This window comes from Amia ocellicauda, chromosome 7 (genome assembly GCF_036373705.1).
Source record: "Amia ocellicauda isolate fAmiCal2 chromosome 7, fAmiCal2.hap1, whole genome shotgun sequence".
In the NCBI taxonomy this organism is placed as follows: domain Eukaryota; kingdom Metazoa; phylum Chordata; class Actinopteri; order Amiiformes; family Amiidae; genus Amia; species Amia ocellicauda.
In genome coordinates this window covers 11834075-11857287 of record NC_089856.1, presented here as the reverse complement: position 1 = coordinate 11857287, position 23213 = coordinate 11834075, and the positions used below count along the sequence as shown (strand labels likewise).

General features: G+C 43.1%; 2 protein-coding genes across 10 annotated transcripts in view; one reads left to right on the top strand and one right to left on the bottom strand.

The window, feature by feature from the left end:
• r3hdm2 (R3H domain containing 2) overlaps positions 1-10940 on the bottom strand; it is a 44968-nt gene extending 34028 nt beyond the window's left edge. For 8 of the 9 annotated variants that reach the window (XM_066708414.1, XM_066708417.1, XM_066708419.1 and 5 more), the window contains exon 1: positions 10559-10940. The gene's annotated coding sequence lies outside the window, so the exon portion shown is untranslated. Of the gene's footprint in view, positions 1-9665; positions 9714-10558 lie in introns of all 9 variants that reach the window. The other variant, XM_066708415.1, reaches the window with a different exon arrangement.
• A 2751-nt stretch (positions 10941-13691) lies between these two features.
• Positions 13692-21812, top strand: LOC136752794 (inhibin beta B chain). Its single transcript, XM_066708413.1, has 2 exons — positions 13692-14915; positions 16884-21812. Exons 1-2 carry the CDS (start codon positions 14531-14533, stop codon positions 17633-17635), a joined length of 1137 nt encoding a protein of 378 aa, XP_066564510.1. The 5' UTR covers positions 13692-14530; the 3' UTR covers positions 17636-21812.
• The last annotated feature ends 1401 nt before the right edge of the window (positions 21813-23213 follow it).

The window sequence follows — 23213 nt, the reverse complement described above, 5'->3', positions numbered from 1 at the left end:
TGCGACCTACAAAAGTATTTGTTTCCAATGTAAACAAATCAGCTGAAACAACAAGGTAAAATTATCACTTGCCCCATTGAGCATGTAATCTGGCGAAGAAGCCTGCCCAATTCAAGACGTAAGCGAGACCAACTACTGTACTGTGCTGTGTCAGCGTGAACAACCTCAGTCCAACGTCTCAACTGAAGGACAGAACACAAGGAGGAATGGGGACCTTGGGCAACTGGAGTCATGGCCGGGGCTTGGGCTAGGGAACCCTCCTCCTTACCTCACAGTACCTATTCTTTTAATAGTGAGCAGCAGCCACAGCAGTCTGAGTTCACAGCTAAATGTGCAAGAACTATGAATTATTCAAAAATAAAAAATCAGACTGTTGTGCATTAGTCCACCTGCAATTCTATGCAGTGCTATGTGACGCAGAAGGAAATTGGAACTCAGGGATTCGCAGTGGACATTTTCCCTAAAGACTCCTAGTCTACATCCCTCATCACACCCCTGCCGAGTGTGCAGATGGACAGGTTCAGCCAAGCGCAGTGACGGCCCAAGTCAGGAGACCGGCGCTGGGAAGTCCAGGACTGATTTTAAAATTATGGACATTTAAGCCACCTGGGACCAGGAACTCTTGTCCTTGCCCAGTTAAGTGCCAAGCCCCTTAAATTAGATTACACATTTCTTAATAGACCCAATTGAATCCCTGTGCAGTGTTAAGACACTTGTGCACTGTTCACCTCCAAGACCAGAGTTGAGCACCCACAGGTCAGAAAACAGGGGTAGGCAACCCTCGTCCCCGAGGCCAGGAGCCACAGGCATCATTACTTACGAGTTTAATTTGACACGCAAGGCCGTACTGAAGCAGACACTGCCATTTGGGGGGCTGTAACATGTGGCTTTTTTACGGCCGTTACCTACAGACAGAACAAGAGACAAGAACGGAATGAAAATGAGCATGAAGCGAGCCAGCCAGCCCGGTGACGTACGGCAGACACTGTCGGACTATGGCAGCCCGGGTCCATTTAGTCACGCAACCGCCTAAGGTAGGCAAGACTTCAGCCCCAGGAGTGCCATGTGGATAGACGAGATGTTGCCAAAAAGTATTGGGATGATCGCCACATACAAAAACACAGCTGGCCGTGACTTATTGTAATGAGGGAACCAAGCCTTGGCCTTCAAGACCACTATTATCCTTTAGATCGGTGGGTGGTACTGGGGATGCCCTGTCCTGCTGACTTTTGTTCCTGAATCAATAATTTTGAACAGTTCGATAACTAATTATAAGACCCCTCCCTCTGGGTTGATCCCTTCTGCCAGCATTCACATCCAGACCGTCTGAAGAACGGACTCACTTCGTCAATTACATAAAGCACAAACAAAACAGGCGTTCCGTAGCTCTTCCTCTCATAGAGTTGGTGCATCACATTGCAGCGGGTTTCTGAAGCAGCATTAATATTATTAATACAAATAACAACAACACTTCCCTTCAGAGACCTCGTGCCCCCCTCCAGTAAATTTATCCTGTGAAAAGTTCAGCATCAAAAGAAAAAACAACCCCCCCAAGAGACCACATTTCTCACACCCCACACATCTCTCCTCCCTCCCTCCTCCTCCTCCTCCTCCTCCTCCACCTCCTCTCACTGTGTGCAGGGTAGCTCTCAATTCCTTTAGATCTGAAGGATCTGCGCTGTCCTACTTACAGCCATTCTCAGGCTATCCAGGGGCTGTGTACATATGCCGAGCTGGCTGATGCACACATTGATATACCACCCCTCCCTAAATGTTATACCTATCCCCATGCAAACATATAGAAACATCTACCGTGCTCCCCTGTGTTTGGAAATCAGGAGAGGCCCTCATACACAATGTGGCAATACAGTCCCATGGGCCTGAACACCACAAACTGCAGAAGTGACACAGAAGCCCAAGTCCCTCCAAAGTGAGAGTCTCAACTATAAAACTGTGATATGGGATCAACAAGGTAAGGATTTCATCTTTTGGATTTTAAACCCTGACCACCACCCACCCAGCCCAATACATGTTTATTTATGACAAACAGAAGATCCTAAAATGTATACAGGATATGTTTCTCAGGTTTTGATATGCCATCAATTAAAAGCTAAAAAACTAAAAGGAAGACCGTTTTCTCTCTGATCCCATCTGCAAATCTCAGGAGGCATAGACTCCTGAGAATAATAGACAGGGGCAGTAGTAAGAAAACGAGGGAGAATGAGAAATGGAAATATGAGATGGGTCAGAAAGATGGGAGAGAGAAAACATAAGGCAGCAGGGAGGGAGGTGACAGAATTAATGGAAAATAAAGGTGGCCGTTACAGCGAAGGAAAGAGCGAGAGGGAAAATAGAACAAACTGGGAGAGAAATTGAAATATGCAGGTGGAAGATGGAAGCAGAGAAGGAAAAAAAGGTGGCAGTGACCAAAAAAAAATAAAAAAAAAATAAAAATCTAGGCTAATGCTTACGAAACTACTAAAGAGAAACTACAGCAGGATGTTCACAATACCCTGCCCCTCCTCCATGCAGTGACTCATTCAAACCCCCCCCCCACCTACCATCACCCCAGGCATCTGGCCATGCGTCAGACGGCGGGTAGTGGTGGGGGTGGGGGTGACGACCGAGGCTGCAGTGACAACACAGCAGGGCTGGGGAAACCCCCCACACAGCCCGGCAGAACGCTCACTCACACTCACACACACACACCCCCCTGCCTGGATCAATGCCCTTCAGAGGGGTCCCAGTGCAGCATGGACCTCCGGCCAGCCACCAAAGGGGAGAGGAGGCAAACGCACATTGGGGTAGACATGACATGTACATGATTGACAGGTTCTATCAAAGCTAACACCCACCCCCATCACCCAATTTGACTTTACTTGGTTTCGCCTTGGAAAGGATAAAGGCACGATTGATAATGTCTTGGAAACCATCCTTGCAGAAATCTGGTGTGCCCATCCCCCCATTGCCACACGGTCTCTGCGATCAGCCGACTGCTGTCCAGTCCGTCGGCAGACCTGGGGCCACACACTACGTGAACGCGCACTGATCAATAATTCAGGTTGGCCAAGCTGCCGCAAACGCAGCACTCGGTTTCCCTAGCACAGGCGGATATAAATAGAACTGGCAAACTTCGGGGCCTTCTTGAGAGAGAGAAGAAGAATAGGAAAAAAACAAAACATTATGTGCTTGCAAATGGAGAGCCACACGGTAGGAGATTGCAGATTGACCTGTAACGTTCAGAGAGGGAGAGCAATAGGGATCTATACTAGGCACTCATTCTCCTAGTAAAAAATTGGGTTTTTGGAGGGTTGCCCCTAATTTACATACATAGGCCTCACCCCTCCCAAAAAAGTATTTGTTTAGATGCATTTTAATTGCTTCCCCCCCCCCTTTTAAAAAAGACATCTTTAAAATGTGCAATTTCCACACACTGACATCAACCTTCACCCTGATCAATTGACTGGTTTAAAATGTATAGTTATAAATATCATGTATACATATATAAATCACAAAATCAACTTTGCAGCCACCACCTAGATACTGAAAGGGAGGGCGGGGGGGGTACAGCATTTAATTCCCCCTTGCCTAATTAACGACTGCCTCTCCGGGCCAATTTAATTATTCACCTGCAGAAGGCGGCTCATCCGTCATCCACGGCAAACAGCACATGGATCATTGTCAGGGCCCAAACGGGTATTTATAATGCATTATTTGTGTTAAACTCCATGGGTCCCTGATTTAAGAAGCATTGTGGATCTGTGCCCTATGGGTACTCTCTCCCTGTAGCTGCCCAACAGTACAGTTAAAAGACAAAGAGGGTCTACAAAACTCCATTAGCATTTTACAGTGAGGTGGCATCTATTCATAGTCTGGTCCTGGAAAGCCCCAGTCCCGTTCATTTTAAGGATGACCCCCCCCCCCCACACACCAGAAAAATACACAAAAATAAAAAAGTAGGTTAGGAACCAATACTAGTTCTTAAATCATTGAGGCAAGTAATTTGCTCAATTAAGGGAACTCTGCTGAAGGGCATGCATTTGATCTCCAAACTGGTACCTGCTAAAATGAACAATTAAACCGTATCAGTGTTATGCTTGTATAAACTGGTGATCGTAAGAGTGGAAACCTGATAGGCCAGGCCAGAATTGGGGAACCCCATTACCAACAGGAAGGAGCAAGTGATAGAATCCACTACTGCTGCACAGAGTCACTGCACACTTGGAGACCAACCATTTTCTTTCCTTTCCCTGAAGATTCAGGACTGATAAAAGCAAATAAGACTACAGTGGGGGTCGACATTACGTTTTGGATCTTATTTCCCTTTAAATCTGAAATCACTGCCTACCTCCTAAATGTTTAAATTTAAATGGTGGACAAGAACGCACAACAAGAAAGTCTGACACATTTGGGAGCTACCTTGGGCAAGAATGCGAGAACGTAATGCCACTTTAAAATAGGTGGAGGGGCCACATGTGTATCATTCATCATCTCTGGTGTTCGGACGATGAAGGTGGGAAAACGGAATCAGCAGTTCAATCTACGTTACGGTAAAACCAAGCAACTTTGGTTATCAAACGTTCAGACTGAATAAAGAAAGTGAATCCGCTCCAAATAAAGTTAATTGTGGGTAAACACACCAGGACAGATGTGTGGAAGGTCAATTATGTTGCATGTTATACAGTCTGTGCAACTGGTACAAGAGCCTGCAACTCATTCCATAAATATGGAAATGGATTTTTGCAGGAATCCCATAGTAACTTTAAAATACTATAGACATTTTTAAATAGAAATAGTTTTCTAGTTAAAACAAAATGTAATCAAGCTGAAACTCACCTTGTCTGGGGGAGTTATTGGAAAGATCATTAGTCACGTTGAAGATCTGATTATACATTATATTGAGGTGTAATCATTTTTAAAACTCTTGTATGTTTAGGCAGACGGGTGGAATTGCATTATTGGCGCCAACTCAATTCATAATGTTGATTAAACAGTCAAAAACAGAGCCATCATTGCCCAGGTTTCAATCACTGCTTTTTAAACACCAAGGCAAAAATGCCCTCGGGGGTATATTTAAATCCATAGGCTTTGATTCTTTATACATCAAGTCAGTTCAGTAACATACAGAGGGCTGCAATATCCATCACTTCTAATGGAGTTGCCAAAGAGAACAAAATGCTGTAATTTTATACATCGACTATTAAACTAAATTATTCAAAAGATATACAAAAGTGGAGTTTTCCTTTGTTTTCTTGTTTAGGTTCAGATGTGCATCATCAATATGGGGGCCATTGAAAGTGTAATGGATGCAGACAGAAGGGTTTTGCACCGAGGAAAGCCGCAAGGCAGGGAAAGGGGAGCCGAGGCTTTGGATCAGCACTGGTGCACACAAATGGAAGTCATACATCTCCACAGCAGCACCGTGATGCCTGGTGGATCAGGGGGTGGACAGAAACCATTTTTTCATCCATTTTCCCTTCCGCACCCCGCGCCTGTCAAAAAAGGTGCGTTCTTGATGGGGAATCAAAGAAGTATGCAGAACTAAGTGATGCAAACAGCTACATAATTGAACCACAAGTCCACACTTCCACAGCTCAGATAATGTGCTTTCAGCTCATTCTGAAACGCAAACCAATCCATTTCCAAAGTTGAGTGACTCCGTATGTGTTGTATAACAAATCCAGAAGGGCCTTCCTTATTTTTGCAACAGTGCCAGCCCTAAGCACTCATTTTGAATATTATATTTCTTAACAGATGCCCTTATCCAGGGCAACTTGCAATTGTTACAATCCATCATTTTTTATTTTTTCAAAACATACAATTACCCATTTATACAGCCATGTTTGAGCTTGAACTTTGCTGCCTCATGCCCCTAATTATGTATTTTTTAGCACCTCTATCAAATAATAAATCAAGTCATAAGAAGTCTGTGAACCCAGAAAAGTGTTCCTTCTACATCTGAACCAATCACACAGTGGAAACAGTCGTGCCCCACCCCTTAATCAAGCAGGTTTTGATTAAATAACTCCTCATACGTTATCCGTTGTCTGTTAGACGTGCTTGCATCATACGGGACACCCACTTAAATGGATATTGAACATTTTTCATTTCTAAGCAAAGCACCAAATGTCTTTGACATGGTGGAGGAACCTGAACTACTTTTCTCAGAGTATCGCACGGACACCATGATGGATAGAGTCATTTGATTTATTCGAGATCCAAAACCACCTGCAGGGCCTGAGCTATTAGGCATTTTGGAATTCTAGAACAGATGTCTGTCTCTTTCACAGAATCGCCCTTCCCTTCCTACCTATTTTTCCTGAATCTCCTGCCATGCCATCTTATCTGGCAGTCAACCAGTTATGCAAAAAATAAAAATGCTGTAAACCTGAGCTGGGGGAAAAGGGGGAGGGGTTTGTAGGTTGGATTGTCCATGCATTATCTGCTGTCCACCTCCCCATAGAGGAAAGATCCCTAAGGTAGGGGCCGCATACACCTACGCTGGTTCTCTGATCTGTCAATACGCAAGCGCAGTCGCAGCGTGTGACTCACCATCTCTCAGCAACAATATAACAAGAACATCCTTCACAAACACACACAAGGGGGGGGGGGGATGCTAATAATCCACTGAGCAACAGCGCTTTCCTGTATTCAGTTCCAGTGGTCCCAGGGTAATTCCACTTCGCTTGCAGCAGCCGATTAGGGCAATTTGGCTGCCCCCAACCTCCGCATATCATCTCCTCGCGCCAGGTTCTGGTGGCACTGCAGCCCAGAACGTTCTTCACTCAACACGTCGGGGAGGCAGGGAGGCCCCGTGTGGGTGCGATGTTTGCCCATCTGGGCCAGTTGTCGGCAGCACACAGATGTATTCTTCAGTGGTCGTTTGTACCCTCACCTTCCAGAATAGCTCACTGCTCAACACCCCTTCCCTCACCGCCGCCAAGCCGCCATCCTCCCACGGCAAAATGTCAAACCGCACCAGCAGCTGAAAAGAGCAGTGATGGGGTTCCAAAAACTTATATCCCCTTGTTTTATGACTAAAAGTAATTTGTCTTTTCCATTGAAAAAGTGCTTAAGCTTAAGTTCAGCACAGCTTGTATTGGTGTATGGGGGGGGGGGTACCTGAGGCTGTTTTCCTACCAATCAAAACAAGGGACTGATATATAAGCATGTGCAGAATGCCAGGAGGAAGACACCATTTTCACACTCAGACCACCTTCCCCTCCATGGATGCAAGACCCTTATAAAACTAAACTACTCATCTGCAGCCAAAACTTTGATTAATGCATCTGGAACAGCAAATCCGGGACACAAATAGCAGTACAGAGCGGGGTTTCCATAGCCGGGTATCAGAAACATCATATTTACATAACAATGCACGTTCTCGGATTTGGAAGCGCTATGCTGAATATTAACCGGTGCTCCTATCTCACGATGATGCGTATTCCTCCCAAAATGACCTGCATATGTCTACTTTGACACTGATGCCAAACCCACTGTAAACTCCATAGCTTTACTTCGCTCTGAGGAGAAATAGGCCTCACACACGAACTACGACTAAGGGGTCCACTCCCAGCTAATAATTCATTAACAAGCATATTTTCCCCGACATTCAGCATTTTATTTATTTAGTAACCACAAGGAAGTCTGTAGGGCAAAGGTGATCATCTTGAAGTGACAGAGCAATTGCTGGGACTGGATCCTCAACCAAGGGAAAAAGAGTAAATCTAAAGCAATAAGTTTCCTATAATGCAGGTAGAAATGTGGAGTGAGCTTCCTTCCATCATCTGACAAGCGTGATTTAAGTAAGACAAGGCACAAGGACAGCCAATTTTAATTACAGCTTAAGAGATGGATATCAACACTGAACAGGTTGAGCGCAAAACCATGAGGGATGGCTCCCAAAGATCTAGACTGGCCCCTCAGACACACAAGCAGCCATGTGACACCACCACATGGTGCCATCGCACAACGGCTAGACACACGAGCACAGTTTCAGACAGAGACCAGGCTTTTATGAAATTAACTACATTATGTTTAATCGCATTAGAAAACCCAATCTTCAATCTTAAAAGGCACATTTGCTTTCAATGAGCTTGCACGTGCCCAGCTGACATCAAAGCCAAAGCTAATAATTTCTGACTAAAAATGAAATCCACAACTACGGGCGATTGTGAGGGGTACCATTGTTTAGACACCCATTGTTGGGTGACGTGGGTGGGTTATCTCCTCACAAGGCAGCTGTGGCCAAACACCCAATCCACAGAGTCTTTCAGATCATAATTACATGAACCTTTCACATAGTCCACCAATGCAAACACGTGTGTACCTGATCTTATCCACATCAGTCTATTTTATGCATTTATTTTGAGGTCCTCATGCATGCAGCAACAAGGACTATTGCAGACAGTAAATGCAATGGCAAGATACAGAAAACGGGCAAGATGACCATCAGAGCAAACACAAATCACATGGACATTTCAGTATTGCAGCAACATAAATGCATGCACAAAGCCAGCAGGAGAGTGATTACACTGCATTAATCTAGGCTATCAATCTAAACAGATGGTATAATCCAAAAGTCATCAAGTGAGGTAGAGATAGGTGGATGCACAGGGTACTCAGTCCATGTAAGAACCATACTTAAGGGCAAAGAAGTCTGCAGGGTAGACCGGGTGCAGGATGCAATGGTTGAAGCCCAGTCACAGCAGGGGGTGGGTGTAATGTAACCTTCTGTGATGCCATAAGGACTGCATGCTCTAGGATGCCAGTTAATGACCACTGATTTCGCAATGATCTCATCACTTTCACTGGTCAACGCAGGTTGCAGAGTCAATGCTTCAATGTGAAAGGTTGGGGGGGGTTGTAACAGCCTATTTTCGGCTTCCCGAAGAGCTATTTTTATCCAGTCCAGAGGCTGATTGGTATACAAGGAGCATATTGATGTTTCTATTTAAGGAAATGATGCACAGGGTCATCTGTTCCTGCAGCCAAGAGCCCACTCTCCCATAGCAATTAAGTGGAGAGATAACGAAAGGGAAGCTAGGTTCACAAGGACCCCAAAAAAATAAAAGGGGGATGGTGGAGTCACGATATTATAATAAAAATAAGGGTGGGGGGGGTGAGAATGCACACATTAGTCATTTACTTCACATTGCGTCTTGAGTGGGTGTGATTATAGTGGGCGTTTCATACCGACATTGACAGAACAATACGAAGGAGAGAATTTACACCTTAAAATGAACTGGTTCAGCAAGTCTGCGATTGCCATCGCACTATTGCTATGCGCCTGTGTGGTTGTCTAGCAGGGCTGAAATAGGATATATGGTTAGTTAGTTTTTAGTTTGTTCTGGTGGGGGTAGAGTAGCAGTTAATTGTAGGTGGTTTTGAGGCCTTTTTGGCTTGTGCTATAGCCTGAAAGTGGTGGTGGTGGGGGGTGTTAAAGGTAATATTGGTTTTCAGTGGACAGAAGGTTGACGGAACTGTATGCAATAAATTAAGCACCATCATGAAAGCACGTTGCATTCGTTTATACAATAAAAGAGAAGACTGTGTGGTGGACGACAATTGCATGGTGTTTTAGCAGCAGCCAGATCCACTCACGCCGCCCCTTGCACCCCATTTCCAAGCCGCACACCCCCCATGTAAATGCTCGGCCACTTTACCAGGGCGCTCTCCTTTAATGTGACAACCGGGGGCGACGTCGTTGGTTCCTTTTCCAGGTGATGACAGTCGTCCACAGGAGAGCAAATAATGCAGCTCCCGCCATCAGCACAGCAGAGAGAGAGAGAGAGAGAGAGAGAGAGAGAGAGAGAGGTGGGGGGGGGTGGGGAGGGTTATTTATTACCTGCCGCCCCAGAAAGTACCATTCATTGTTAATGGCTTAAAGTACAAGAGATAGGGAGAGACAGAAACCAGGCTAGGGCGATTGGTCAATACCAGCAAACGGCGTGCAACGGCCAAGTGGGTATATGTCGGCGCAAAAAGCCACCGATGCGCAAAAGCAGCCGCTGTTTAAAAGGCAGTTGTGGCGGACATGGTTGAATGAGACAATACATTTGAAGCACAGCATCGCTCACCCTGATCCCTTCATTACTATGCGGATGGCTGCTTAATCCACCACTAGGATATGTTGATATGAAACGAATCTAAGCTATAGCGATGCTCAATGGGACATAAACCGAATCGATGTTTTTTTTGTGGTAATGTATCTGTAGATCAATGCCAGACACAATTAGCACGGGCCTGCACCCTCTCCCTTCACAGACCCGATATAACGGGAGAAAAACAACAGCCAGGTGTTATTTTCCGGGTTTACAGCATTTTGAATACGAGCATCTCGGTCAATGAAAACACAATCCGGATCTCGCTTATTAAGTGGTGTGTAGCTACAAGTGGTACTGAAGACACACACAGGTAGCTGCGTTTGCATTGAACACAGAGACCCCCCCCCCTCTCTCCTAGTCTTATCTTGTACAAAACACGCCATAAAATGAGCCCCCATTGCCGTTTAAACCAATGCGTTTTGCAAAGGGGAGAAAATAAAACGTCCACTTACCGAGTAGAGGCGTCTTCATTCACAGAAACCGTCGATTTCCTTTTCTAATGTCGTCCGGCTCCTTCAGCCCGCAAGCCAGTCGGGGGAAAATAATAATAATGGTAAAAGAAACCAACCAGCCCGTCTGTATTCAGCCAGGGGAGCCAAGTAAATCACAAAATATAGATCTTAAGAAAAAAAGGGGGCTAATAATAACCACGACCCCGATCGACAGAGCTCACTCGCCCGCCGCGGGGAATAGAAAAGAAAGGGAAAGCAAGAAACCTATACAGATATAAAATAAAAATTAAAAACGACTAAAGAATAAAGCCCCGGGATTAAACTAAAAGAGAAAAGAAAGAAAACACCATTCCCCTCGGCTCCGGCTTCTCTGCGTAGCTCGTCACCGCTTCCTGCGCCGCCGCTCTACGTCACCGCTTCCCACCGGCTTCGTCACTGGCTTCTTTAACCCCCGTCCGCCGCGTCACGCTTCCACGCTTAGAGCGCCGCGCAATATCGCAATCAATGTCCAACAGAAACACTGAAGTATTTGTCAATGTACAGCAGGCTACTCGATTTGTTTGGTATTTTAGTGTCATTGTTAAAAGACAACGTTACATCATTAAACAACCCTAGGCCTATATCATTATTGTTACTATTATTACTTGTATTAGTATTCTTATTATAATACACACACACACACGCTCTGAGACGTAATCGCCTTGGCTTTGCATGCAGTAACGCAATCGGTGTTGTAGTTGTATCGACGTGCAACGACAATATGCAGTGCATCACAGCACGATATTACTAACATTAAAATACAGTGTCAAATATATTCAAATGTAGTGTATTGCAGTAGTGTATTACAACGTACTGTAGTACAATGCATTGTATTAGACTCAGAGTAGCAATGTATCCTTCTCCAACAGCCCGCCCCCTTTGGACATCTTTTCTTTGTCCACTAAGTGGCGCTAAAATAAAGGCGCACTGTGTGTGCGGGCTGCGCTTGAAGCACACTCATGCTGTGCCTCAGTCTTCTGCAATGCGAAACGGTTGTTTTTTCCAGTTAGCCACAAGGCGGCACCAAAATAGTGAGCAAGCAACCATCTTCAGACAGTGATCGTCGGGAAACGGACTGAAGATCACCGTACTATCTTGACTCAAAACTGACATTTGCTCTCTGACTTCCACTGTCATCTCAGCTGCCACCATAGAGTCTTTGCAAGTTGAGGGTCTTCTTGTCCCGGAACAGAAGAGGACTTTATTCAAGCACCCATGAATCCACTAGGCTGTGTTCATTGGCCTCTTCTGCATCACAGGAATAGTACAGATTTCTGACAACTGCCCCCTGTACATTATTATTATTTATTTATTCATTGGCAGATGCCCTTGTCCAGGGCAACTTACAAAATATAAACGCAATACAAAGTGCAAAAATACAGTTCAGTACAAGGCATCAAACATTACAAATTCAGATTTACATAATACAAAGCATAATACAATGTACAAATTCCAATTTACACAAGTGAATACAATTGTGTTCTCCACTTTAGGCTCAGCACAAAACATTGTAGTAGTTATGTATACATCCTCAGTCATACGCACAAAATAGTGAAATATATTTGTTATACATGTCATGTTAGTATTACTGCACACTCTCAGCTATTGCCTGATCCCATGTGAAATAATAAAAAAGGAAAATCCCATTTCAATCCTAAAGCCAACATCAGTGTTAGTGTTTTGCCAAAGATCAGCTTTAGTGTACTTGACCTGAATGCTGTCTAGGGAACTTTTTTTTCAAACACAGGACCAAAGACTGTTAACAAACTCAACTTCAAAGGCTATGTTGTCACAGCACAGGAGAACATTAACAAAATGTAAAAATAAAATTACATGCTTACACTTTTTTGGCAGGGGGGTGAGTATTGTGAGCAAAAGAAACACTACTGTGATCCCTGCACCCACCACTCTGTGTGTAAAGGAGTGCAACACATAAGGGGAGCCCAGATTCCACAGAATACCAAGACTCTTGAGCTTGATCTGCAAAGTATTTGACATTGATTACACAATAAACAATGACAACTTTAGCAGAGATTTGATCTGGAAGCAACTTCAGTAAAACATTCCTGGGGCTGCAGCAAACCCCTTCCTTGTACATCATTATTGGGCTTTATGTGTGTGTATGTGTAGATTATCTTTAATGTACGAGTTACAATTACAAAATTGTCTAAATACCTACAGATATATGTTATATTTGTGAGACAATTGTTAATCTTGTTACTGCAATATAGGGATCATTTGGGGTCTTCCTTTGTGATGCCAAATCTTGAAATGCTTTTTTTATGGATTGCGCCACTTGACATTTGGAGAAATGCATTTTTCGGACAATTTTTTTTTTTTATATATATATATATAGAATACATTTAACATAGCACTGTTTCACAACTTTTAATAATTTCTAAGCAATTTAACATACAATCATGCCAAACTATCTGATTAAGAATTGTATTGAGTAAAATAACATTTTTACTACAAATTTCTTCTCTGCATATATGTTCGAACGGTTGCACCACCTGACATTTTAGGGCTTTAGAACACCAAGACTCAAAAAATGTATTATATTTAAATGAAATGAATTTTGTTCCATATAAAGTAGAAGTCATAGAATAATTTTATACATTACATGTATTTATTTAAAAATATGTTTAGGAAAATAATGGCACAGAAAACGCCCGTCATGTCATTGAGCCGTATACATACTCACGGAAAACATATTATCATATGACTAATTTAGTTTAGCATCACTACATACCATGGTAAAACACCTAATGAAACAGCCCTGAAATTGTGGTAAAAACACTGGAATGTGTAGTGTGGTATACAGTGGTACAAATATATAATAAAGTGTAGTGACGTGTACAGTGGTATAAATACAGCACGTCTAGTGTAGTGTACCATGACACATATGGTAAATTGTAGAGTGGTGTATTTCAAATTCTCTACCTCTGCGTAGTGCCGCTGGTGATATTATACTGTACCACAACTTAGTGAATGATCGCAACGGTCATAGACAGCGTCTCTGTCGATTCCTTATAAATAAATGCTGAATGCTAAAGCTAACACACACACACAAATACTGACAAACACACACAGACCAGGGCTAAAATAATAGCGTGTATACTCTATGGGCCAAACATGTCATCGCGACACTTCTGTGCATTACGAACACCTTCACTTTAATGTATAATGCAAGTGCGCAATCTTACATACAAACATACAAAATAAGATGGATGTTCCAGGACAACAGGACAATATGCATGTATGTATGTATGAATGATATACCTCCAGGCCGACACTTCTCTGAGCGCATTTTGCCTTTGCACCCCCCATTTTCCCAGGTTAACAAACAGGCTACATTGCATCATGTTTACAATACACGTGCCAGCTGCCTGCCACCTCTTTCCGAAACGAGCACTTTGGAAAGTAAGAGGGGGAACGAGAGGTAAGTGATACAAAGAGCAGTACTTTTTGAACTTTGGATTCCAGCACGTCACCCAGCCATGAACCCAGGCGGAATCCGTCGCAATCAGCGGCAATCCGTAACATTGCAGCCCTGCGAGTTGCCTTCTTACCGCACAGGGTTATACAACCTCTGCAACCCGCCGCCTGACCTCGCCCCAGCGCCTATGTAAGGGATGCCCCGGCTACTGTGACATGCTCATTGGTGCGTTCCTCCAACGTGTCACCACTTTTGGTGAGGATTATCCCCAGTTCTTTCCCGCAGGCAGGGGTATAGGTGTGGAGTGGACACTGGAAGAGTCCAAAGTAACGCCAGCATCCTTTTCTGTCCTCCTTTTCCTCCACTTCTTGCGTCCCCGAGAAGTCTGAGCTGCGACTGCAAACACGGAGTGGCACTTGCATGTACCAAGTTGTCTGCCGCGATATTGCCAGCGCCTTAGAGAGACACGCGTTTGCAGACTGGAGCACGGCAGGATGCGGTCGCGCTGCGGGTCACTGCTCCCCGTCCTGTCCTGGGCGATGCTGCTCGGGGCGTTTGCCGCCGCCGCCGCCGCCGGCTCCACCGAGCAGGACGCGGATCCCGGGTGCCAGTCGTGCGGCATGCCGGCGCTGGACAAGGACTCCGAGGAGAAGCTGCTGATTGAGATCGCCAAGCGGCAGATCCTCAGCAAGCTGCACCTGAAGGAGCGTCCCAACATCACGCACGCCGTCCCCCGGGCAGCCCTGTTGACGGCGCTGCGGAAGCTGCACGCCGGCAGGGTGAGGCAGGACGGCACCCTGGAGCTGGAGAACAGCCTGGAGAAGCAGAACATGCGCGCCAGGGAGCAGGGATACGAGATTGTCAGTTTTGCAGACAAGGGTAAGCCGGCGTTCCCGTCTGCTTAGTATCTTGCGTTAGTGTTTCTCTGCGACAGTTTGACAAAAAAGAAACACGACGCCAGCTTTCATGTATATGAAAGTGAAAGACTGTAATGTAGGTAGTCAAGCAATAACAACAGACAAAGTAACGTTTATAAAGTGTCTGCATGTTTTGTTTTTAGTCTAAATCTTCAAACAGGCAGTTTCATTGAAAGAAATCTGCTGCCACTGGTAGTTCATTCTTGCCTCCCGGTGGGCTTTCAATAAAGATGTCTGGACAATATAAAGTGTACCCAAACATCCCCAAAATATATCAGTTTACACACAGATTTCTAAACAATGTGTATTTGTATATTCACCAGCACCGCTACTGCACATACATATGTAAATAATGTAAGTTATTAAGATGCCATTCACATAGTTAATATATGGACACGTAGAATAACTTAAAACAACTTGCAATCTTACCAATAAACTTGAACGCGACGAGAGTAAAGTATAGCATATACAACGATACAGGCGTGATAAATAAACCGTGTTTACAGCAAAATAGTTGGTGTTAAAACACGACCTGGGGAAATATTGTGATAAATGTGAGCAAAACAAAATCACCAGACTATTAATTTATAATTACATGTCGATTACTAGATAATTGTCCTCATCACCAGCTGTTTTATTTTAAAGGATTGTTTTATACCGTAGTTGTGTAGGTTAAAAACTAATGGAAAATATGTTAATAACTAGCCTATATAGCATATAGGTTACATAGCTAACATACAGAAACGTTTTGTTCTGATTTCCAAAACCGCATAGTCAGTTCATAGCATTTGAGTTCAAAACAGTCATTTGCTCATTTTAGCCATAAGTTGTAAACGATGGATTTGATCAACTTCACGTTAACAAAAATGACGAAATTGGTTCTATATAATAATAATAATAATAATAATAATAATAATAATAATAATAATGTTTCCAGACTTCAGAACTTTCTTTCCTGTACTAGTATTTCAAAAAACAATACATATATATTTAATTTAAAGTGTTCTTGTTTTTAACAGTTCTTCTGACCAAAGAAGAACGACATTCTTGTTGTCAGAAAAGATGCATTAAATACCCGATGTGAAAACAGTACTCACGCAATACTGTACTCGATAAACAAACAATGAAAATGGGGATAAACCCAATGACCCGTTAAGGCAGCTTATTATGGATGCTTTTCTACGTCGCTGCAACAGAGGATAACGAGAAATGAGAAGACTGGGCAGCTTAATCCGTTATAACAGATTAAATGGAAAGGGTGGACAAATAAATACGTATCGGCAGAGCAAAAGCTATGGGTGACTCCGGGGCAGGAACCTTACTTCTATAAAACCGTGTTCATTCATTTGCAACAGTTGCTGCTCATAAACATAACGCATTTATAAGATTAGAGCCCATCCGTAACATGAACGTTTCCTTTGTCTTTTGCGTGAGATCTACTGAGATTATGAGTTTCTACAGGAAATGCCTTAAGACATAAATAATAAAGCAGAAACCATGGCGACGATTGTGAAAATAATGTCACTGTGTTCACATATTTTAATATATTATTATTATTATTATTATTATTATTACATACTTTTGAGAAGGTTCACATTAAAGTAAGGAAACAATGACCACCTTTTATTCTTAATTAAAACTGAAGTCACATCTCTCTGTTACCTACATAACAGGTGTTTAGAATGTGATTTGAAGTGTGTTGATGGTCAGTTGAGCTGCATGCATCTAATTTAAAAAAAAAACTAAAAAAAACATCAGGAATAAATTTACCATGATAAAAAAATAAGCTTTTGGATTGTGGTGCATAGAGGCAGATTCTACATTTCACATCGCCATCTTGTGAACTTTAAGAAGGTCTTCTAATGGAGTTAGGAGTCACACCTGCAGAAGTGACACTTCTAATGGTGCCTTTGAAACTTTTCTCTCTTAGACTACACCGACTCCATGTCTAGACCTGGCCTGGCTTTCCAGTTCTCCAAGGAGCGAGGTATGAACTTCCAGATCCTGCAGTCAACACTGTGGCTGTACGTGCGCTCGGCCGACGAGCCACGGGAGAAGGTGATGGCGCAGATCTTCGTGTTGGCGGAGAATGGCACCAATCGCACCCTGCTGAGCCAGAAGCAGTTTGAGGTGAAGTGGGGCAGCTGGCACACATTCACCATCACGCGGGGGGTGCAGTCCTTCTTTGACAGCGGGGACAAGCAGCTGCGGCTGGAGCTGATGTGCCAAGGCTGCCAGGAGCTGGCAGTGCTGGGGAGCCCCGGCAATTCCTCACACCAGCCCTTCCTGGTGGCGCAGGTGCGGCTCCGTGACGAGGCCCACTCCATCCACAAGCGCTCCCTGAACTGTGGCGACAATGTCAGCGTGTGCTGCAAGAAGGACTTCTACATCAAGTTCCGTGACATCCAGTGGCAGGACTGGATCATCGCGCCCGAGGGCTACCACATGAACTACTGCATGGGCCAGTGCCCCAAGCACCTGGCCGGGTCTCCAGGCATCGCCTCCTCCTTCCATGCCACGGTCTTCAATCAGCTGAAAGCCAACGGGATCCACACAGCCGTGAGCTCCTGCTGCGTGCCCATCCAGCGTCGGCCGCTCTCCATGGTGTACTTCGACTCCACGCACAGCATCGTCAAGACGGACATCCCTGACATGATTGTGGAGTCCTGCGGGTGCACTTAAAGTGCGCCCCCTGGCCCTTGCAACCCAGAAAGCATGTGCAAAGAGAGAGAGAATGAGAGAGAGAAAGAGTCTCAAGAACTATGGTGCTCTTTCGCTGTAACCTTGCACCCTCACCCCCAACTTAGATTGAACAAACTCTTCAAATAGCTAGCCAAGCATACAAACTGTCTTATGTCCAGTGAATATGGGGGGTGAGTCTACTGAGATGCAACTTGGTCAGCAAAGAATGCAGCAGGAGATCACTCAGAGACTATACTTAGGTGTGTTTTGTCTTTTTTAGCCCCACAGGGGTAATTCAGACATCTCTGCTGTGTTGTATGAAGCCCCTGTTCTTTTGCAGTGTCTTTACGACACCTTTGCATAAGAACCTAGGTGGCGCTGTTACATTTTTGCAACTGAGACGCTGTTTTCTGGATATGAAAAGTGTAGACAGACACTTATCTGTATCTGAGAGCGAAGGGCACACAGGATGCTCAAGTTCAGGTCCCCAAACCTGGTGGCATCATCTCTCACTTTTAGGCCTGGTTGTCTATTTTAATGAAAAGCCCACCGCCAAAGATACAAGAGGGTAATTTACTCCAGAGGAACTGAAAGTGCTCCCCGGGTCTTAATGACTAAGCCTCCCTGAAGGCAACAATGAATCCTTTTGTCCCTTGTGTCAGAAGCCTTTAATTATCCTAAGTTATTTAAAATGGTATTCACACGATCCACCATGCTTTTTCACATGTACTGATGGAAACAATAATAGTGAAACACAACAAAATCTTATTCCATTGTGATTACCATCGAAAAAACTAAAAAGTAGGGGTATAAAAAGCAGGGGAAACAACACAAAAAAACAATACACATTTATTTAACGGGATTTTTTTTTAACTGGTAATCATAATCTTTGAATACGAGATTTTGTGATTTTTCACCCTTTTTGAGTTTTGAGTGATAACATTTGAATTGTCTCTAAACCCTCCTGCACTGGTAGAGGGAATTAGCCCCACCACTGCTTGTTCTACGGTGCTCTTGAGAACGGCCCAGAGACTGGGAAACCACACCAGTAAGGTGCTTCATATATCTGTCACAACTCTGACTGGTGCAAGTAATGTTGTTTGCTCATGACGTTGCCTTACTTAATCAAAAGATGTGCGTTACTAAGGCATATCTTTCCCCCTCCTGTCCGTCACGTCTCGCAGATCACATGACATTTTGTGCCAAAACAAGACACGCATACCCGAAGCCCAGTCCAAGTCAGGGGGGATGGGGGCAGACTGAATCACGGATACATTGTGCCTTCTTTCCTGTCCTGCACGGTGGTGCTTTATGGTTTGATCATATTGTCCTCAATTGTGTTACGGCAGCCTCTACTGTGGCCTAGAAAAGATATGGAAATATTTGCTGTGAGTCTTACCTTATCTTCAATCACTAGTCCTGTATTTTTGAATATAACTCAAAATTAGCCATTATGAAATAGAAGTGCATAAATGATGACACCATAGGGGCACTGCTGAAACTGTAGAGCAAAACAGTCTGGACAGTCCAGATTATTGTATAAATACAATAAGACTTTCCTATGGGTACTAACATCCTCAAACCAGGGACAAACAACAAGCCATAAGCATAAAGGCTGGTGCACCTGTCTCTTTAGTTAAAATATTTTGCGATGCTAAGAAAGTAGGGCAAAGGGAAATGGTTTATCGAGGAATGTCATAGGATACGTGGCCCTCAGCTGCACTTTCAGCATGTGCCAAAAATACCTAATGTTCAGGGGGGCATATCTCAATACAGTGACTTTTGTAAGTAATCTCTCAAAAATGACATTATTCCAGGGCGGAGATTATCGGCTGCAAAGCCATTCTTTAACCGAAAGCCCCCTTGCAGTCTAAATACAAAGCAAACCATCAATGGCACAGATTTTATTTGTTATTACTATCGAATGTGTTGTCATCCAACCATTGATAATGTCAGGCCCATGTCTACCAGTATTAATTCCTTCTCTGGGGAAGACCACTAACTAACCGGGTTCTGAGAAGTGATGGAAGTGGATATTGTGTGGGTCACATTAAACCACGAGCCATGAGCGATAATTGGTTCCCATCAAATATTTATACAAAAAAAAGATTGTGTCCCATAGAAATCAAAGTGAGAATCAATTAAGTGCAGTGTCCCCTGTGTCATAGCAATGCCAGAATAAGAGGCTAACCAACTTCAATATTTGTATATCACAATAATATTGGTGCAAAAATAATTTTGGAAGTCAGTGTAAAACAGAACTTTTCAATAATAATTTTAATACCTGGTCTGCTGTATTTACTCAATTTTTTTTGTTTTGTTAGGCAACACGGCTCACCGATATGAACTCAGGGGTATTACTCAACAGCGTGTGTAAACATTTGGCTATTGCCACAGCGTTGGGACATGTGAAAGTCCTGGAGGATGACGGTCAGCGAGCGCTTGGTAGAGGCACGTCTGTGTCTGCTCTATAGGGCAAAAGTTTGGTACAAAGTCAGTATCAGCGTCTTTTAAATGGATGAGTTATTTGAAGGATTCTTGTAGCCCCTTTTTCAGATTCAAGCAAGACTGCAAAGCAAAAGAAAAGCTTGGTCTTTTACAGAATAAGCTCATGAATTCAAGTCCTGATGTTTCCAGACTGAAACGAACGATTTCACTGGGTACCATGTAGTACACGGGCGAAAGGAAAGTTTGTGCTTTTGCCACAAAACTTTTTGGAGCAGTGTTATTATGCAAACTGTATTCCTGTGTGACTCTGCAAGGCATCTTCTAAGCAGAGTTCCTCCTGATTAGGAAGCAGGCTCTCAGTTGTATGAGGGGGGAAATCTAATGAAACTAGAAATGGGGAGAGGTGTATATCTGCAACTGCTCAAAGCAAGGCCCTGGTCTCATTTAAACACTGAAGCTACCAATTTTCTGTACAATTTGTCCTTCCTGGAGATCCAACCAATACAATCATAATTTAGCTTTGGGCAAACTGAATAACACGGACTAATCCATGGCTCTGAGATTGCTCTGTGGTGCTGTAGACCTACCAGGGGTCTGCCTTATAGTCTGAAAGGCTCTAGCAGCAGCAACTACGATAGCAACACGGCACAGAAGTAAACTATTCTTATTTACTAGCAAACCCTGTTATTTTAAGAATTTCCTTGCTAGGTATAGACAAGCAATAGGAGCTGTTGAATGGAGGCCTATCTAATGGTGTTCACTTCAATTCTTACTGCTCCTGATGATCTGACTGAGGCCTGAACCAAATCCTTAGCTGGTCTAGAGCAGAGAATTGAAGGGCCAGGTGTCATGCCTTAGGTGTTGACACTGAGCCATAATTAAAGCATGTGCACTTTATTTATTATTACTGTATTTACGTTAAATCAGCCACCCCAGGCTGTGACATATCACAGCAGAGCAATTTTCACATGCTTTTGCTATATTTTATAATAATTCTCATTTGTCTCCCTTCAGTTATTTTCAAGGGCTGCTTACCTTTAAATTACTTTTAAAGGGCTGGACCATGAGTCATCCATACATTTTACACGTTAATCGTTTGCTATGCCTGGAATTGTTGCCATTTGGGCTGTCCTAGCTGCGCACTGTTTTACAATGTGAACACCGTGTTCAGCTTGAATTGCTTTACAAGTCTTGAATGTGCATCACCTGGCACTAACCCACTGAATGGACAATAAAGCGAACTGATATTGGGAAACAGAGAAGATAATCCTGTGTCTAATTTTAAACTCCTGGCAGATGGTCTATTTTTTACTGACAGTCCTTCTCAAGAGACTATATGTTGGCAAAAGGTATGAAAACAAAACATAAATATGTATTTTTCACTACTTGTTGTGAGAACCATGAATGTCTGTATACAGTCACATTTTGATATTTTACTTAGCATTGTGTATTTGTATGTTTGTTTTGTGTGGGGGGGGAGCACTTTCTTATACTGTATAACGCAACTATCCTTTGGTCACATGTGAGTTTCTGTAAAACCTAAAAATGTTTAAATATTCTATGCAAATGATTTTTTCTCACTTAAAACAAAGTGATGACCTAAAATTTCTATGTAAGTCAACAAGTTACAACTTGCTTAGCATATATTGCAATATGAAAGACTATGTACTGTATATCATAATTATATTTTCAAATGTTATTTTCAACAAATAAATATTTTTGAATTTTATCCACGTTTGTCTTTAATTGCACAGGGACAAATACATGAGCAATTAATAGAGGATTTCTGATGCCTTGAACTGCTTGAACTTATATACGTTCAAAACCAAAAGACAAAGAAGCCTCCGGGCGATTAGAGTTGAAGACACTATACCTATAGGAGATACACTTAAGTATTCAGTCATAAAGCAGCCAACAGGATCTATAGCAGGTTAGGAATTAAATCCAGCTGCAGCTCAAGAATAGATCATACATATTCGAATACGTATTTGACAACATTTGAACATTGAACATTGAACTAAATACATAAACTAACTAAAGTGCACTGAAAGTTTGCATTTGGTTGAAAACAATCCGCTCTAGTACTCCAAACCTTTGTGGTCCTAAGCATGCATGAATAACTGCAAATGTGTGCATATTATCGTACACTGCTGACGTCAGAGAAATCCCTCACCTGCAGCTGAACCATAGGTTTAACCTATATGGTTATCATATAGGTCAAACACCCGAGTGGTCTTTCCTTAATTAAACAGCTGAAATTGCTGAGTCAACAGAACTGGGGGACAGGGCACCTTAATAAATATTAAAATATGTAATAATAATAGTTGTAGAAATTGTGTAAAACAGATGTAATGCACAAGAGAACCAGAAACAGACAGTTTTCAAAGCATTTAGTCTAGAGATAGCAAATAACAACTCTAGATACATGAACAGACATAGACAGTACCTATACATTTATATACATACACGCAGTGCACCTGGTTGGTCCGTTTCTGTGAGTGGTGATGGGAGTCTACGATGATCGGTCAACCTGGGCAGAAAAGGGAAAACAGTTGCAGTTCCCAAGGGAGTTTGGGAAGTGTGGGGCTACAGCGTGAATATACACAGGCACACAAAAAGGACTCGCATCATGTACATTGGACTACCATAAGTGACATAATCGTGCCGAATATGTTTATTTTTTAACAGACAAAACCGACAGCAACCTTGCGCACACAACGTTTTAACAGAAATGCAGCTCACCTGTGCGAGACACCATGCTTCTTCAACGCGCATGCGGGAATTTTTTAATAGGAAATGATGTATAGGTCCCCTTGTTACATTTCTGACGTAATATAGTGTTTTGTTCATTGAATCATTATACAAAGACCTGTAGGCCTCTCCAATGTCTGGGAATTAAAAAAAAAAAAATACCAGAAATGTTCAATATGGTAGAACAATAAACTGTACAATTGCAAAACTAGTGCATGATGACGTCATCTGCCGCGGGGATGACGCGGTAAGTAACAGAAACAGCAAACGGATGAACAGGATGCGTTTCAGTTCTGTGAGTATAGCATCCCTATGCAAGTGCGCAATAATAAATAAATAGGCCTAAATACATAAATGCCTCCCTCCTTTCAATTATCAA

What these genes read in the sequence shown, in the direction of transcription:
- LOC136752794 (XM_066708413.1), top strand. Translation starts at nt 14,531, where the DNA reads ATGCGGTCGCGCTGCGGGTCACTGCTCCCCGTCCTGTCCTGGGCGATG. An exon ending in TGTCAGTTTTGCAGACAAGG is followed by an intron (nt 14,916 to 16,883) that starts GTAAGCCGGCGT and finishes TTTCTCTCTTAG; the next exon opens with ACTACACCGACTCCATGTCT.